This window comes from Mchenga conophoros, linkage group LG16 (genome assembly GCF_057382185.1).
Source record: "Mchenga conophoros isolate Kocher_MC1m ecotype Shallow Benthic linkage group LG16, M_conophoros_male_GT1.1, whole genome shotgun sequence".
In the NCBI taxonomy this organism is placed as follows: domain Eukaryota; kingdom Metazoa; phylum Chordata; class Actinopteri; order Cichliformes; family Cichlidae; genus Mchenga; species Mchenga conophoros.
In genome coordinates, this window is record NC_140541.1 from 34,079,449 (window position 1) to 34,095,314 (window position 15,866).

General features: G+C 40.0%; 1 protein-coding gene and 1 long non-coding RNA gene across 2 annotated transcripts in view; one reads left to right on the forward strand and one right to left on the reverse strand.

Moving 5' to 3' along the window:
- col5a2a (collagen, type V, alpha 2a) overlaps positions 1-15,866 on the forward strand; it is a 43,653-nt gene that overhangs the window by 15,214 nt on the left and 12,573 nt on the right. The window contains exons 2-24 of the mRNA XM_085248544.1: positions 7,000-7,221; positions 7,752-7,771; positions 7,872-7,904; positions 8,000-8,032; positions 8,307-8,360; positions 9,249-9,341; positions 9,434-9,505; positions 12,320-12,364; positions 12,455-12,508; positions 12,664-12,717; positions 13,196-13,249; positions 13,339-13,392; positions 13,587-13,640; positions 13,734-13,778; positions 14,065-14,118; positions 14,211-14,255; positions 14,595-14,648; positions 14,752-14,850; positions 14,943-14,987; positions 15,073-15,171; positions 15,299-15,352; positions 15,451-15,558; positions 15,764-15,817. Of these exons, the coding sequence (XP_085104670.1) occupies positions 7,000-7,221; positions 7,752-7,771; positions 7,872-7,904; positions 8,000-8,032; positions 8,307-8,360; positions 9,249-9,341; positions 9,434-9,505; positions 12,320-12,364; positions 12,455-12,508; positions 12,664-12,717; positions 13,196-13,249; positions 13,339-13,392; positions 13,587-13,640; positions 13,734-13,778; positions 14,065-14,118; positions 14,211-14,255; positions 14,595-14,648; positions 14,752-14,850; positions 14,943-14,987; positions 15,073-15,171; positions 15,299-15,352; positions 15,451-15,558; positions 15,764-15,817 (1,499 nt within the window). The remainder of the gene's footprint in view (positions 1-6,999; positions 7,222-7,751; positions 7,772-7,871; positions 7,905-7,999; positions 8,033-8,306; positions 8,361-9,248; positions 9,342-9,433; positions 9,506-12,319; positions 12,365-12,454; positions 12,509-12,663; positions 12,718-13,195; positions 13,250-13,338; positions 13,393-13,586; positions 13,641-13,733; positions 13,779-14,064; positions 14,119-14,210; positions 14,256-14,594; positions 14,649-14,751; positions 14,851-14,942; positions 14,988-15,072; positions 15,172-15,298; positions 15,353-15,450; positions 15,559-15,763; positions 15,818-15,866) is intronic.
- On the reverse strand, positions 9,145-11,620 carry LOC146557197 (uncharacterized). The gene is made up of 3 exons (XR_014888880.1): positions 10,747-11,620; positions 10,356-10,469; positions 9,145-9,913 (listed from the first exon to the last, which is right to left on the reverse strand). It is a non-coding gene; the product is annotated as an uncharacterized LOC146557197 (long non-coding RNA).

Below are 15,866 nucleotides of genomic sequence, written 5' to 3' on the forward strand. Positions count from 1 at the left end.
CCAATTTATCAGAGTTGGCAAGTACAGTATTCATCCATCAAGGAGGAGGACGAGGCTAAATCATCCAGAAAAAGGCTCACCACCCAGCACTCTCTGCTTCATTAAATCCTTTTAATCAGAGGTTTATTAGACAAGTTGCTTGTAAATAAATTGCTCTGGCAGCTGAACCAAACCTTGTAGTGGAACTAAAGAATGGAAGAAGAGCATTAAGAAAACAAGCCAGATACAAATTCTGCACTATTTCATTTGAGTCACAGCTACAGTATCTTGTAGTTGTCCAAATTCCAGAGTGCACTTTGCTAGCATTTGGTTTGCACAAACACAAAGGCCTCAAACACTAGCTTTCTTTGTATTCACATGTTTTAATCAGACATCGTGAACAAACTCTGCTGGAAAGAAATTTCCTCTCAGTCATTTTGAGTATACAATCCAGAGTTTATTCCAGCACATCTGGCTGTATGTTCAGTTGATGTAAAACACCAGATGTGCTCTGACCCCTTGTATAAGTTAACTGCCTGCTCTGGTAAACTGGAATGTTTGACATCATCCTTTTTCTTTTGCAGCTTACCTGCTCTTATGAGGACAAACCACAACTATTTATTTATATTAACACATTTGAAAAATCTGGTGAAAAAAACAACTGTTTGTGGCAGTCCGATAATAGTTCCATATACCCTTGATTGTATTTTCGGTGAGGACCACTTTAGTCAAAAGTCGATTCTTATTCCATATGACAATGTGTGGCTTGGGCTTCTGCGTATGCTGGAAGCCTAAGGCATACATTCCTGACTTCCATGTACAAACATGAAGCAACAGTAAGACTCGCCATGACAGAAAAGGGAAAAAAGAAAAAACTATCACTGACAAAGAAAAGGGTTACCATGCAGACCTGTGAAGTATTTGCACTTAAATGATCGTGATCAGCAACGATGAGTGTGAGCACCTCTGTAAAAGGCATTTTGCTGATCTGGAGGATTCGCGCGTGTGTTAATATAATTCCACAATCTGTCCAAGGATGAAAAGGAGTAGCTGGGTTAGTGGTGGGTTGCAAAATGGCTTGCAGAGGCAACTGCAACAGAGGGCAGACTAAAGCAACTGAAATGCTGGGTCCTATGTGAAATTTGAGAAATAAGTTTTATCATCTAAGACATCAGTTCATGTGGGCTGGCAGTGTGATCAGCTTTTATCAGCTAATGTACCATGGCCGACCTAAACTAACATTAGGTACAGTTCGTTTTTATGCAGTGTGTTATAATTAGCATCAAGAATAAATGCCTCAATGTTTTACATATTTGATCATAAGTCCATTATTGTCCATAATAACTATTCTGTAATATTTTAAGTACATCCACAAGTGTTTGTGTATTTTCTTTAGCTTGATCAGTGAGCAGCTGGAAGCATCCCGAGAGGACATGAAAACCACATGTTTGACAGGGTGCAAGGATTAAGTGGAAGATTTAATTTAAATCAAACAGCTACACCTGGCAAGGTCTAGAGTCACTTCAAGACTTTGTTGTGCATTTTCACATCCTAATAGCAAGAACGGCCTGTCGGAATGCATCCAGTAAATCTGTCCCCATTCTTATTTTTTGCTTTATCTTTAAATTATAGTCGGTATTTCACAGCAGAAGTCAATGCAGGCAGTTTCAGAGTCATCAGTCAGTGAGATTTAAGACTTGGAACATTAAGAATGATCACACGGTTTGATGGATTAAACATTGATGCTTGTATTCCCGAGTGTGTTGGAATAAATTTGTCTAAATGATAGGTTACGTACTGCACAATGTTGCCATGTGCAATCAGACATCTGCAACATATTTTATGCAGAAAAGCAAAAATAAACAAAAGAACCTATGTGGTCACGGAGTAAACTGAACATAATCATACTTAGAGCCACAGTATAAAACAAAGACAGACCAGAACACTAATGCTCATTAAGAAATGCAATCTGTTTGGAGTCAGTGTGAGAACACTGCATTGCACTGTTTTTCAAAAGAAGTTAAGAATTCTTCTGATAAGGAGCCAGAAAAAGATTGCCCTTCAGTTGACCTTTGACACTGACCTCAGCAAGAGCCTCAGACTGTGCTGCTGAATCCAAGTCTAAAAACTTCACTGTTTAGCAACTTTCATTTTATCATTCTCAACAGCTTGAAGTCCTGTAATTATAAAGAATTCTCACTCTTGAGCACGATTTCTGTTGTACAGCATAATTATCTCATTATGATAATGTGCCACAAAGACACAAAGGCACACGACCAGTTTGATAGAAGCGACCCCTGCAGCAAACTTAATTAAAACTGAGAAAATGCCACAATGTAAACTCAGTAAATTGCAAATTCAAATTTCCAGCTCTGCCATGGATATGTAACATAAGATGGAGATGAATCCAGTCTAAGGCAACAGAAGCACAAGACATAAAGACAAGGAGCGGGTGATGTGTACTTCAGCAGGACCACAATCGTCCACTGACTGAACACAGGAAGGGAACAGCTCATAGCTGCGGTTGCCTCTTTAAAAGGAAGAGCCAGTGGAGACGGGGGCCTGTTGATGGAAAAGCCTAGACATGCAATCATTTTAACTTTCCTGGCCCGAGCTTCCTACCCCTCCCTCGAGATTCAGAGCTTTGTTTGTGAAAGCCGAGGTGAAGAGCATGTTCAGACTAGAGTGTTTCTTCAGCTTTCAAGCCCTGTCAGCATCATACGGTAAATCGTGCACACTGCTGAATATTAAACAGACAGGATGCCTTTTTCTGATGTGTTAAAATGCTAGAGGAAATAAAAGAAGGTAGATTGAGGTATAATCACAGGGTGTCGAATCACGTTGCAGCAAAGCACTGTTGACACGAGAGCCAAAACATTGGGTGTCCTTTTTTTCTTTTTTTACCTATTATGACTCCAGCTCTGGGCTGGGATGGCAAATACCTCAGTCAGTGTTTGTGGAACAGCAACTTTAATGGACAACTTTATCAGTGGACAAGTCGCAGGTTGACCTAAAGGCCATATGCAGCGGGAAGATTTATGTTTGGGCTTTTAGAGCAAGAAAGCACAGCTGCAGCAGAGCCACCCCTCAGCAGCTGTAACTCATCTGCATCTGGATGAGAAATCATAGTTACAGTCCTCATGGTATAAACCATGTCAGCTATGGCAAGTTACTCTGACTGAAAAGAAGGGCTTGTTCAGAACAAAATGTATGATTTTTATAAACTTAACATCAACTGGAAACTATCTTTTAGAAATTAGATGATGCTGTGACTGTCAGTTTAGGCCCTGTACTCATTATTGTTTTTCTAAAAGAGATCAAGGATCCACTTTTAAATGACTCATCATTTCCATAAGTTCATTTTCTAACCCCTCCATTTCTGGCTGCCATAGCTTCTCCCCAAAAGCAGTGTGTTATGAGTGCTTCCATATTAGCCAAGGAAAATCCATAAACTATCCCCTTTTTTTTTCGTTACTCACATCTGCCAAGTACATCACAAAGTAGCTTTCCCAGGTTTTCTCCTGGTGGTTGGTGCGCGTCATGACTTATGAGAAAGGATGTCGGGTTATCTGGCCTATGTCTGGTGAATGATACTAAATGATAGCAGCAGTAGACACGTGAGTCATGTTGAAAAGATCCAGACTCCATGTTTTAAACCAGGAGAGGAAACCGTCTGCCCTGTTAGCTGACTAGTGGAAAGTACAGATCTAGAAGTAGAAAGGGAGCATGCCTTTTCACCGATGTCACAGTCAAACCGTGGCGTCTGTGGAAAAGTGCAGAACCTGCAACGAATTAGCTGAAAGGAGGGGAAAAAGTGACCCCCCCCCCCCCCCCCCCCCGACTTCCCCCCTCTTCCTCGGGGCTTGCGGTGGGGTAGTAAAGACCACTCTAAAAACCACACTTCTCTTCCAGTAAATTTCAAATTCTCCCAACACGCAGTGTTTGAAAACTCTCAAACCTGCGCAGGAAAAATTGCTCCCCAGCTCTGTGGCCAACAGCTCTGCCAGACATCCCTGGTTTTATGTCTCTGTATTGAAATGCACTGACGGTACACACAAATTACCTCCAATACCTTTGAGATAACATTTACCTGAATGGAAATTCAACAGAAGCTTGTCTGAGACTTCACGTCAAACTGAATCAGTTAGAAAGAGTTTCTAGTTTGATCTTGTGAAACTGAATACAAGAATGTTTCATTTGAAAAACAGACAAAGTTTTAATTCCAGATATTGAGATCCATTGTTCAAATAGTTCCAAGAAAATGAAGAAAAATGTTCCATGTGAAGTATTGCTTCTCATTTTGGAAGACCACCACCACAGTGTGGGATATAACTGGCTGTTGAGAGGCAGGAAATTTTATTTTTGCACTGTGTGTGTTGTTAGTGTCGTCAAATACTTTGTGGTCGATTGAACAGCAACATCTGAGAAAACATACCTTCGGGGTGTGTTTGCTAGTTGGAGTGTTGATCCCCTGTGTGCACAGTTGGTTAGGAGAAACAATCTATGGGTGATGGCTGTTGTACCTCGAGGTCATTTGTACTAGCCTATCATGTCTGGCTGAGTGTGCCTCTTTTTTAAATGTAACTGATGTAACTATGGAAAAAATACCAGATTAAGTTCAAAGTGCCCAAATTATGTTTTGGGTTTTTTTTTGCCATCTTTAAAGTGGGGCTTCAGAGCTTTCTTCCATTACTAAATCTGGGATTTAAATAATCCCGGGACAGCGAAACAATGGATGTGCAGATGCCATTTTTCTTTTGCTAAAAATATCTCAGTCATCAGCAAAGCAAACCAACTGTTAGCACATTACTTGGCTAATGTTGCTAACATTACCATTAGATTTCATTGTGTGGGTTTTTTTTTTTTTTTAAATAATCAGAATTGTGGAAAATTGAAGGCTGATTTGAAAACAAAGTAATTTAATAATTCTCTAAAGGATACAGATGAAAGTAGATGACAATGCTACTAATTTAAGAAACAGTAGCACCACTCACTGATTATATTGTACACTGTGTAATTTAATAATTTTTTAAGAAGTCTTTGATGCTAGTTGAAACATGCATGGTTAAACTGCAGTTTTGTCATAGCCCTAACTATGCTCATAAACTCAAAGACTAGAGTTACGACACATAACCAATGTTGCCTTGACAGAGACAGGAGAGGATTACATTATACCAAAATCAGTAAAGTAAAGTAAGGATGCTATTGCAAAAAACCCCTGGGATTTCTTTTATATTTTTATTTTTTAAAAACTCTGTTCTTTTGAACCACAAGAACACATAACATAGATCTGCACCTGCTTTCATATTGTATATATGTAGTTCCAGCAGTCATTTGTGATAAAATATATAACTAAAGTAATATCAGCTGGTAGGAAAGAAAACAGCAGCAGTAGTACAGTGTAAAGGGGGTCATTCCACACCATTGTCTGAGATATTACCCAAATCACTGCTTCCCATCCTTGTGAGATTAGATGTAATGAGCTTAAGAGTGTCTGATTACACGGTGCATTTGTACAGAATCCAAGTCCGATTTCAAAGGTCCCAATGTTGATGGTGGATTGTTGAAGAGTTAAGCAATACTCATATTCTCAAGCTATCATTAACTTGCGTTGATCTTGTAAGGAGAATCTCAACATATCTCACAGATATGTTGAGGGTCTCTTCATTTCGTCACAGAAGGTTCGGCTGCTGGACTGCACTGATAGCCATGACTGATCTATTATTAATGGAATTCCCGAAAATATGTTTTTGTTTTTAATTACTTGATTTATCATTTTATTGAATTCTTTGACCATTTTTTTATTAACCAAGTTGAAAATCTATAGTGATTTTTTTTTTTACTGCCTTCAGATATTCATCTCTACATGACTTCTGAAGAATGTTACTTCACATAGAATCAAATGTTGGTACATATGGAACAATGTTTTTCTATTTGATCCTCAAATGTCATCATAGGTGTCAAATTTTCATACTGATCTGACTATAACAAATATAGAGATCATAAAACTGTTTCATGTAAATGCCATGAGATGTTCATTAAAGAGCATCTCAATGTGTACTTCACATAATAAGCCACGTTTTACTTTAGTTTATTGGCATATTTCAGTCTTCCTGTACATCTGTGATGACAAATACATGTGTGGAAAATATATTGAGAACTACAGAAAAGCTGAAAGAATGCGTGAAGTGCCACTCTGATTTGCGTTTGAGTCACCTCTTTGCAACTTCCTGCATCCTGCAGCTGGGTAACCTGACTTACCTGCTGTCTAAAGCTTAGAGCTGCCACCTGCTGTTCGTATCAGGAACAGGTAAAGGTTTCAGAGCGTCTGCAGACCTGAAAGACCTGGGCTCATGTTTACAGAACGTGCCAGATGTCTGTTGAAGCCAGACAAACCACATCTACATTTCTTTCTCTTTTTTCTGACCAGAACTCTTTTTTTTATATTATTTATTAATATTTGGGGGGATTTTTAAGAATAACAGCTGGTATTTAGCTGGCAGCATGGTGCATTATTATTGAATAAACAGTTGTTTGTTAACTCATAAAGCAATCTCTGAACTAAATTGAATAATTGGCTTTATGGGAGAAACTCATAGGTGGCTGCAGGTTTTTCTCTTTTGAAAAAGAGTCAAATTTCTGAGACGCTGCTTCTGGAGGAAATGATCTCATGTCTAACTGCTGGAGACTTTACCCCGACAGCGAATCACGTTTTCCAGACCCTTTTTTCCCCTCTTACAGTGTGTGCAGAATATGGTGGAAACCTTGTTTGTACATTTAGAAGTACACATTGAGCCATCCTGACCTTATGAGCAATGAATATCAGGATAGGCCACAGCGTACGGTTAGGTGTTTCAAAACCAAGATTTTTTTTCCCACTGCAATCTTCATTATTAAAATGCTTTGTTAAAAGAGGATATCTTCAATTCAGCAATTTCTCTACAGCGTCCTATTATAAAACAAGAGCTGTTCTTCAGTGGTTTTGTTTTGTATTCAACTGACACAAATTCCACCTTCCAGGAGATGACATGGACTGCACGGCAGACGGCCAGGTGTACACAAACAGGGACATCTGGAAGCCAGAGCCATGCCGGATCTGTGTTTGTGACAACGGGCAGGTCCTGTGCGATGAAATTCAGTGTGACGATCTGAGTAACTGTGAGAAGATGTACATCCCAGATGGCGAGTGCTGCCCCGTGTGTCAGACTGACTCATCAAGCAGCGGTGGGACGGGGAGTTTTGGTGAGCCTGAACCTTTTGTCTGTGTTTGTGGAATTGAAGAAGAATGTTTTTTATTTAATCTGGTTGGTAGAAGACACGGTGATTCAAAGAAAGGCCTTCTCAGATCTTTATCACGCTTTAACACAAATTTAATCCCAAAGAGAGGGCAAGAAATTAAACAGCATCGATTAAATAAACCTTCCCTACCATGTAGTTCAAAGCTTTCAGAAATAAAAGCTATAACAGCAGATTGTTTGGGTTTTTTAGTTTTGACAGGCTGCCAAATAATCTACTGAGATGATGTATGAATTACTGCTGCCAGCAGCCTGCTGCACATCAGTAGCCTCACACTAAGAATGACTGACAACCGATTAATTGTTTTACTCGTCTATTTTGCTTTTGACTGACCTGCGTGTTTATCCCATAATGATTAATGAATTTCTTTGGAGCTGTTTCAGTATATGCTGCCTACTGAGTTGTTACACTGATGATTTGTCTGCATATTCCTTACATGTTTCTTCCTTACAATTTTTCTATGTTTCCTCCTATAGATGGGGGTAGAATTTACAAGGTAGGCCAGTTTTGTGATCCTATACTTTATGTTCGCTCTGACTTCCACTGTCATGTCGTGTGAGTCTGAAAGTTGTTGTCACTTCTTATTGTTTGCGCAGGGTCAGAAGGGAGAACCTGGAGATGTTCCAGTTGTGAGTGTTTCCTACATTTAAACCTGCTTAACTGACAATTTTAAATCCAAAAACGTAGCAGGATGAAACTGATGTGTTTGATGATTTCCCTGCAGGTGACTGGTATCAGAGGCCGCCCTGGACCTATGGTGAGCATCTTTTTTTCTTTCTTTACCGGCAGGATTTACCAAAAAGAACATTGCTAATGTTCATCCACCACAGTTGACACTAGATGGCATGAGAGGACAGCCGCATCCTGCATAACTTCACCTTAGAAGGAGGTCTACACAGCAGGATAGGCCTCCAGTCAGCTGGGTCACGGTGGCAATTCAAGCCGTGCCAAGCGTGCTCATTGTTTTGATGTTACTGCAGAAGTGTCAGGGTCAGATTTTTTTTATTGATTCTTCTTGTCTATTCTGACAGGGACCTCCCGGCTCACCAGGAGAAAGAGGATCACACGGACCCAAAGGAAGGCCTGTAGGTCACATCAACAAGCATTCACAGACAACTTAAGAACAGAATATAAAAAGCATGAAGATAGGAAGATAGAAAATCTGACCTTTTCCTGTTACCAGAGCATCACATCCTTCCTCATTTTTTTCTGGCAGGACCTTTAGAGAACACGTGGGTTTGCACAAAATAACAAACCACAGTAGTATTTATTACCTTAATCAAGACAACGCCATCACTTTATTGTGTCTTTCTCCATTAGACTACGGCAACACTAACAATATTTATCATCTTGCATCATATGCAAGCTATAAATAAGGACGTCATGTCTGTATTATCGGTTTGAAACACCCACTTCGCTATAATTCACATGACATTTGAGCTTTTTCATTACTGGGTCATGAGAATGGATCCTCACTAACTCACTCAGCTTAAAGCCCATTCGGTTCAAGGACAAGTGACTAACGGTCAAAAAGTGATGTAATGTGGAAATTTGATCTATGATGTGCTTAGCAAGCAAAGACGTGGCAGCATGATGAATGAATGTGCTCTGCTTGGTGGAGTTTCAGCAGAGTTGAGGGCAGCATTTTGCTGGTGATTTATTAATACATAACCAATGGTTTTCCTGTTGCACACGCTTTACAGCTCGCAGTTCATAAACAAATGAAAATTAAGTTTAGGTACATCTGTTTTATTATTTTCTTATTGAAGTCAGTGACATGTTCTAGAACACCTTCTGGCTTTACTAACTAATTGATTGGTCTTCATTTGCATCTTTACAATAAAATCCAAATAAGAGCTGAAACCCACTGCTGAAAGGAATAAATCAATATGTGTGTAAATCAGTGTGAGCAGTTTTAAAAATACCTTTTAAAAAGTAAATTAAACTCTCTCTCTCTCTCGTTTACTCTCCAGGGAATACGGGGCCCTCAGGGCTTTGACGGCGAGCCTGGCATACCAGGTCAGCCTGGTGAACCAGGACCTCCAGGGCATCCATCACACCCAGGGGTGAGCCAATAAACAGAAACACTAGAGTTTAAACTGCAGGCATCCGTGTCAAGCCTTACATGGTAAGCTAACCTGCAGTGTTTTACCTGCAGGGCCTGGGAGCCCAGATGGCTGGAGTGACTGACTCAAAAACAGGACCCATGGCCATGTTGAGTGGCTCCAGGGTAAGAGCATGACAGCACTAATATGGACCGACCTTAACTGGATGTTTAATTAAATCCTTCAGCTGAAAAGCACCAAACTGACACACCTATTTATCTCAAGAAATTAGCTTTGTTCCTGAGTGGATAACTTTTTTTCCCCACTTGAAGCTTTGGCAGAAAACTTTGGCACCAGTCTAGAACAGGTGTTCTCATTTCTTGGAGTTTCCCTAATACGTCTAGTACTTAATTAAATAAAGCTCCAAGCTCCAATAAAGCTCCTATGTTTTGCTAATTATGGATAAAATATAATTAAATAATGGTGTTATATTTTCATTAACTCTATTACTTTGCAGTTCCACATCTTCTGTGAGTTCCTTCGTCTTTTCTGTCTCACTCTGTATCTCCCTCTTGTTCAGTCTTTGGCAGTTTCTAAAAGAAAAATGAAAAGAGCCACTTTTGAAATTTCTTTTCACTTTGGGTTTGCAGCCTGTCCAAACAATGTGACCTGCAGGAATTAAGATATGAAAAAATGTGGTTAAAATGCATGTGTGTGCTGTAAACTTTGTCATTGAATTATGAAATAGTGCCTCTTCAAAGTCATAAAAAGGTTTAATTAAATAAACCTTCTTATGGCAAAAAGTTGATCATTAGTCACTTTATTCAGCGTTTCCAGACATGCATATGGTGCATATTTTATTAAGCACTTTGACTGTTCACCGTTGCATTTACGCCAATACTGAAAGGTCAGAGTTCACATATTGTCTTTGTATCATTTAAAGTCCGCCCCATGTCAGTTTGTCGTTTTGCTGTAATGCTCCACTTTGATCCCAATAATAGGAGAAGACAACAAGCTAATGCTACTGTTACTTACTTGTGGATTAGGGCTAATTTATGTTGATGCATTGGGGTCAGTTTCCTTCTGCAGCAACGACATCAAGAGAAGCAATAGGGATGCCATTCACTTCCATAACGTCCACTATGGATTCTGTCTTATTTGCAGAGAGAATAAAGTCATGAGAACAACCATAACAGCAAGATACTGAACCCCAAGTTGCTCTGCATTCGTTGCAGTATGAATGTGTGTGAATGTCAGATAGTAAGCATATAGAAAAGAAGCGCTTGTATCAATGCCTGAATGAGGCATGTTGTATAAAGTGCTTTGAGTGCTAGAGTGGAGTAGAAAAACATTCCATAAGAAGCAATCCATTTATTAACAGCTCAAACACAAACAGAAGCGCACTTTGATCTTCACATACGCTTACCTCCAGACAGTGTTGTATTTGTTGAAGCCTAAGTAGACCTGTCTGCAAAACTTTGCACTGCACCAGTGCAATGCGATGGTGGAGCTTTGATTTACTTCACATTTCGGGTGCAGTTGACTAGTCAGCAGCTGATTAAACATGTTAAACGTTGATGATGAAGAAACACGGTGAGCACAGAACTGGAGCTGGTCCTCTCTGAGTCTTCATGTCAGCAGCATGTTGCGCCCTCCCCCGTTTTCCCACAGTGCATCCTGGCGTTCTCTCTTCCTCACCAGCAGCACCTCCTGTTTCCTCCTCCTCTGCAGGCACCTCCGCTGCTTCTGTGTCTCCTGATCCTGAATGTTTAAAATCCAGTAATGCACCCTGCCTCAGGTTGTTTCCAGTACTCTCTCGCCTCACTCTCTGCAGGTGTTCACCACCCCCTCCCAGGAGCAGCCCACGAGCTTTGCCGTGTCAGAAACACTCAGAAACAATCAGAAACAATCTTGCCCTTATCAACCTCACTCAGCGAGTCCCTTTTCCCCGCTTTTCCCCTGCTCTGCTTACTAACCCCACACCTCCAGGTCTGTTGTTCGCTTCCTCAGTGAAGGGCTCAGGGAAGAAATCCCAGCCTCCTGGAACATCCCATGCCTGCGTGTGAGCAAACAGGAAGTCAGTTGGCGGGAATCTCATTTGAGCATGCTCTCTGTGGACTGTCTGCGCCTTCACTCTGTGAAAAAGATTTAAAAAAAAAAAAAAGTCCAAATATGTGGAGCAAATTGAACTGGGCTTTCTTCTAAATATTGTTCTTAACTAAGCTTTTCAATAACTGCAGATACTTTTAGAAAAAGTATGAATCGATGGCCGAAGGAGTAAAACCTCCTGACTAGAAAGCCTCCCAGTAACTTCAAATGGTTTTGAGATGAGCCCCTGTTCTTTATTGTGATACAAGTTATAATTTATTATCTAATTATAATCTTTTATCTAATGTTATTACCCAATTCATATGTAAGTTAATAAACAAAGTAAATTAAGTACTACTTCCCAAAACATTATGCTAATTAAACATAAAGATTACAACTTTATGAGGTTTCACACATTTTTGTGTTTCCTGAACAGTTAATGAAACAAATCTATTTCATTATTTTATATCTTTGTTATTTTTTTATTGTATTTCTTAACACTTAATGTCTGTTAGATATTTGTCTTGTTTAACTTTCATTTTCTTAAGTGTTGCAAATACCTAAATAAATAATGACAATAAAAATGAGTGTGTGCTTGTGTCTCCTAATTTGCATTTGGTCATTTAGATGAGTTAGCAGGATATATATGTAAATGATATTTAGATCTGCAGTAAGTAAATTATATAGAAGACTTTACAGCAGCATGATCTCGCTATAGAAACAGCTACTGTTTCTGTGCACACCCACAGAGTGTCTACTATCACATAGGTGTCATAAGTATCTCTGTGAATGGAAGTAATTCACTTGATTTTTAACTGCTGCAACAAAAAAGACGAACATAAATAGATATATTAACTTAATAGTTTTTGAATAAAACACATTTAACTGATCTGACGTTGTCTTTGTTTCAGGGAGAGAACGGAGCAAGAGGACCTCCTGGGCCGAATGGATCACCTGTAAGTTTGCAACATTTTTATTAATACTGGAGTGGCAATTTATTATTTAGTAGTTCTTCCTGTTTTGAATGTTTTATCCTTCATTTTAAGGGTCAAGCTGGACCACAAGGATCTCCTGGAGATGTTGGTGATCCTGGACATATGGTACTCTAACTTCAAGCATGCAATTTCTCTGTTCCTATATTTTCATTTACTTAATGTTATTTGATTTTTTTGTTTTTGGTAAGCTGCTCATTAGAGAAAATTTTGCTGTCAGAATGATGGGCTGTTGCTGAGTGTTTGCAATCTGTGTTTGTCAGGGTTCACCAGGGCAGAGAGGACCTGAGGGCCCTCCGGGGAAGCCAGGTGAAGATGTAAGTTAGCTTTGAGATGTTTGTCTGCCTCGACTTGTGAAACTTTAGAGAATTAAAAAAAAACAACAAAAAAAAAAACGATTGTACTTTATTACGGAAATTGATCATTTCAGTAGAAGGGGGCAAGGTGAGTGGCCACCATTTATACAAAAGGTGGCTTAAAAGAAAGAGGAAAGGAAATAAACTGGCGATGACAGAGAATGAACTGAGAATCTGCAGGAAGACTGATAAGGATCATTTGGAATTGAATCATGCAAAGTGCACAAATTAAAATGTGGAGTTGGAAATGAATAATATGGTTCCCCTGTAAAGGTATACATGCTTTGATAAATTACAAAATAATAAAATCTGTCACTTTAGATGTTTATAGGTCTTACACGGTACACCTCAAGCACATTAGAAGCACCAACAGAAACACAGAACCCAACATAGAAAGACGTTTTACAGTCTAATGTGAAAATGTCATTTCCCCACACAGGGAGAATCAGGCAAAGCAGGAAATAGTGGAGAAGTTGGATTCCCTGGATCAGCAGTAAGCTTTAAATTAATAAAAATTAAATCCTGTGCTTTTTAAAATGATTATTATTAGAAAAAACTAATAATGTTCTACTGTGGTTTTAGGGGCCTAGAGGATTTCCTGGAACACCTGGGCCTCCAGGCCTGAAGGGTCACAGAGTGAGTAATCCTTGTTAGAAGCACTTTAAAACAAGTACCAGTGGTATGATGATGAAGTGAACTGACTTCACTTTGCTTTAAACTCTGTCATTCACTTTCTCCATGTTTCCTTAAGAGTAAAGTCAGTGTGCTTAGCCCAGCTCTGCATACACAACATAAAACAGTATGTGAGTCTTTTTCTATCTTATTAACAGGGCCACAGTGGACCTCTTGGACCAAAAGGTGAAACTGGAGCTGTTGGATCCAAGGTATAACTGATGTCAAATCGACGGTCTGTCAGTTTGTGCCACTGGTGGATTAGATGGTTCCCATTAAACACTTTGTTTTGTGTCTTTTTGCAGGGTGCCACAGGGCCCAGCGGTCCAATGGGAGCACCTGGACCTATGGTAAGCTATTCTTAAAGTTTCTGTTGCTTGTTTTTAGTCTCCACAGAGCCAGTAAATGCTCAGAAACCAAGTGACAGTAACAAATTGCCTGGAGCAGCCCCGTGCAGATGATGCAGTTTATTATTCTTTTAAGCAGGCGTGGACTTCAGTGTCGGCTGCTTTTGGATTCTGCTCTCATTTTGAATCAACTAAACATATATTCACTTTCCTGTAACTAAAGCTTTTCACCTTAAACCTTTGCATAAATAAAAAGTAGGTGTAATTTATCACTCTCTGTGGATAACAGGGTCCTGCAGGGATGCCGGGCGAGAGAGGACGCCCTGGACCAGGTGGTATAGCGGTAAGGGCGATGACACCACCTGTGTGTGTGTGTATGTGTATATGTGTATATATTACTCTGACTTTTGAACCAAACTGATGTTTACCTTGCAGGGTAAGCGTGGTCCTCCTGGTAATATCGGGAAATCTGGTCCGATGGTAAGTCGCAATATGCTGTGTTTTACTTTTGTGAGTTTACTGTGCACCAAAAAGACTAGCATGACTTTTTGGAAATCCAAATTAGATGCTTAGGTTAAACTGAGGAAAATATATTTGGGTTGCAATCATCAGTCTTATTTTAAACATGTTTATGTGTTACTCCAAATAAACATATGTGAACTAGCCACATGAGCAATAACGGACACAGAAAAGTAGTGATACTTGCATGGTTGCTGTGCCCTGTTGTATGTCAGCAACCATTATGTTTGCATAATTTTAGATGTGAATTGGGTGATGAAGTTACAGTAACATCCTACTGTCAATACTCTTTCTTAACAGGGCCCCTTGGGTCTCAGTGGATCACCTGGATATCCAGGGGCCCCAGGTATGAAGGTAAGTAACAAAGAACATAGCTATTTGCTCTTTTATGCTTTCAAAGCCAAACATATCACTTTTATTGTTTATATTAATTGTTCTTGGCTTTTGTTTTCCACAGGGACAGCCTGGCCCCACAGGTGTCCGAGGTCCAGAGGGGGCACAAGGACAGAGAGGAGAGACCGGTCATCAGGGGAGACCTGGCCCCATTGGCATCAGGGTTAATTTCTTACTTTGTCCATACTTACACGCCACACTTTCACTTTTGCGCATTGATTTAATTTTCTAATTAGAGAGTTTCTATGTTCACAGGGGCCCATGGGAACAGATGGAGGCCCAGGTTCCAAAGGACCAGTTGTAAGTTAACACTTATTTACTCCAGGCTTGTTATTATTAAGACTAAGTGAAGTCACAAAAAGAAACACGTTTTAATTTCTTACAGGGTACTGTTGGTCCGCAAGGTTCAGGCGGCCATCTTGGGCCCCGTGGCCCACCAGGACCTCAGGGAAGCACTGGTCAACCTGGGATCAAAGGACAACTGGTAAAAGGCCTCAGAGTTTGAACTGAATTCTTGCTTTTAACTGCCAGAGATTTTGTAAATGCTTAATGAACAGTAAGCTATCGCTTTATGTGCAGGAGACTCACATTTTTGCATTTCTGTGTCAAAGGGAGATGTTGGTGTTGGGGGATTTAAAGGAGAAGCTGGACCTAAAGGGGAACCGGTAAGATTCAGATCAAATAGTCAAACTGATGCAGATTGCATTATAAATCCAGACTTGCCTCTTACTCAGTCTTCTTGTTCCATGTGTTGATTTTCTAGGGTCCGCCTGGTTCCCAGGGAGTGATCGGACCTCAAGGTGAGGAAGGAAAGCGAGGACTACGTGGAGATCCCGGCTCTGTTGGGCCTCCTGGTCCTGTCGGTGAAAGAGTAAGCCTGGATTCTGCTTCCTACTCTAACACTCACCTTTCACGTAGTTCCTCTTCCAGGGCAGGAGTCAGCTCAGTAATTTGTTCACACAACTTTGCAGTTTGGGAAGTCAGAATTAAAGGCACATTAAATTATAGTTTCTGGGATTCTTCACTTTACTGATGTGGTTTAATATGCACATATTAAATCATCACTTCTCTTTCAGGGATCTCCTGGAAACAGAGGATTCCCTGGTGCAGATGGGCTGCCGGGACCAAAGGTACAGTTTGTTACCATAAATCATGCTATATATACATAATGATTACATT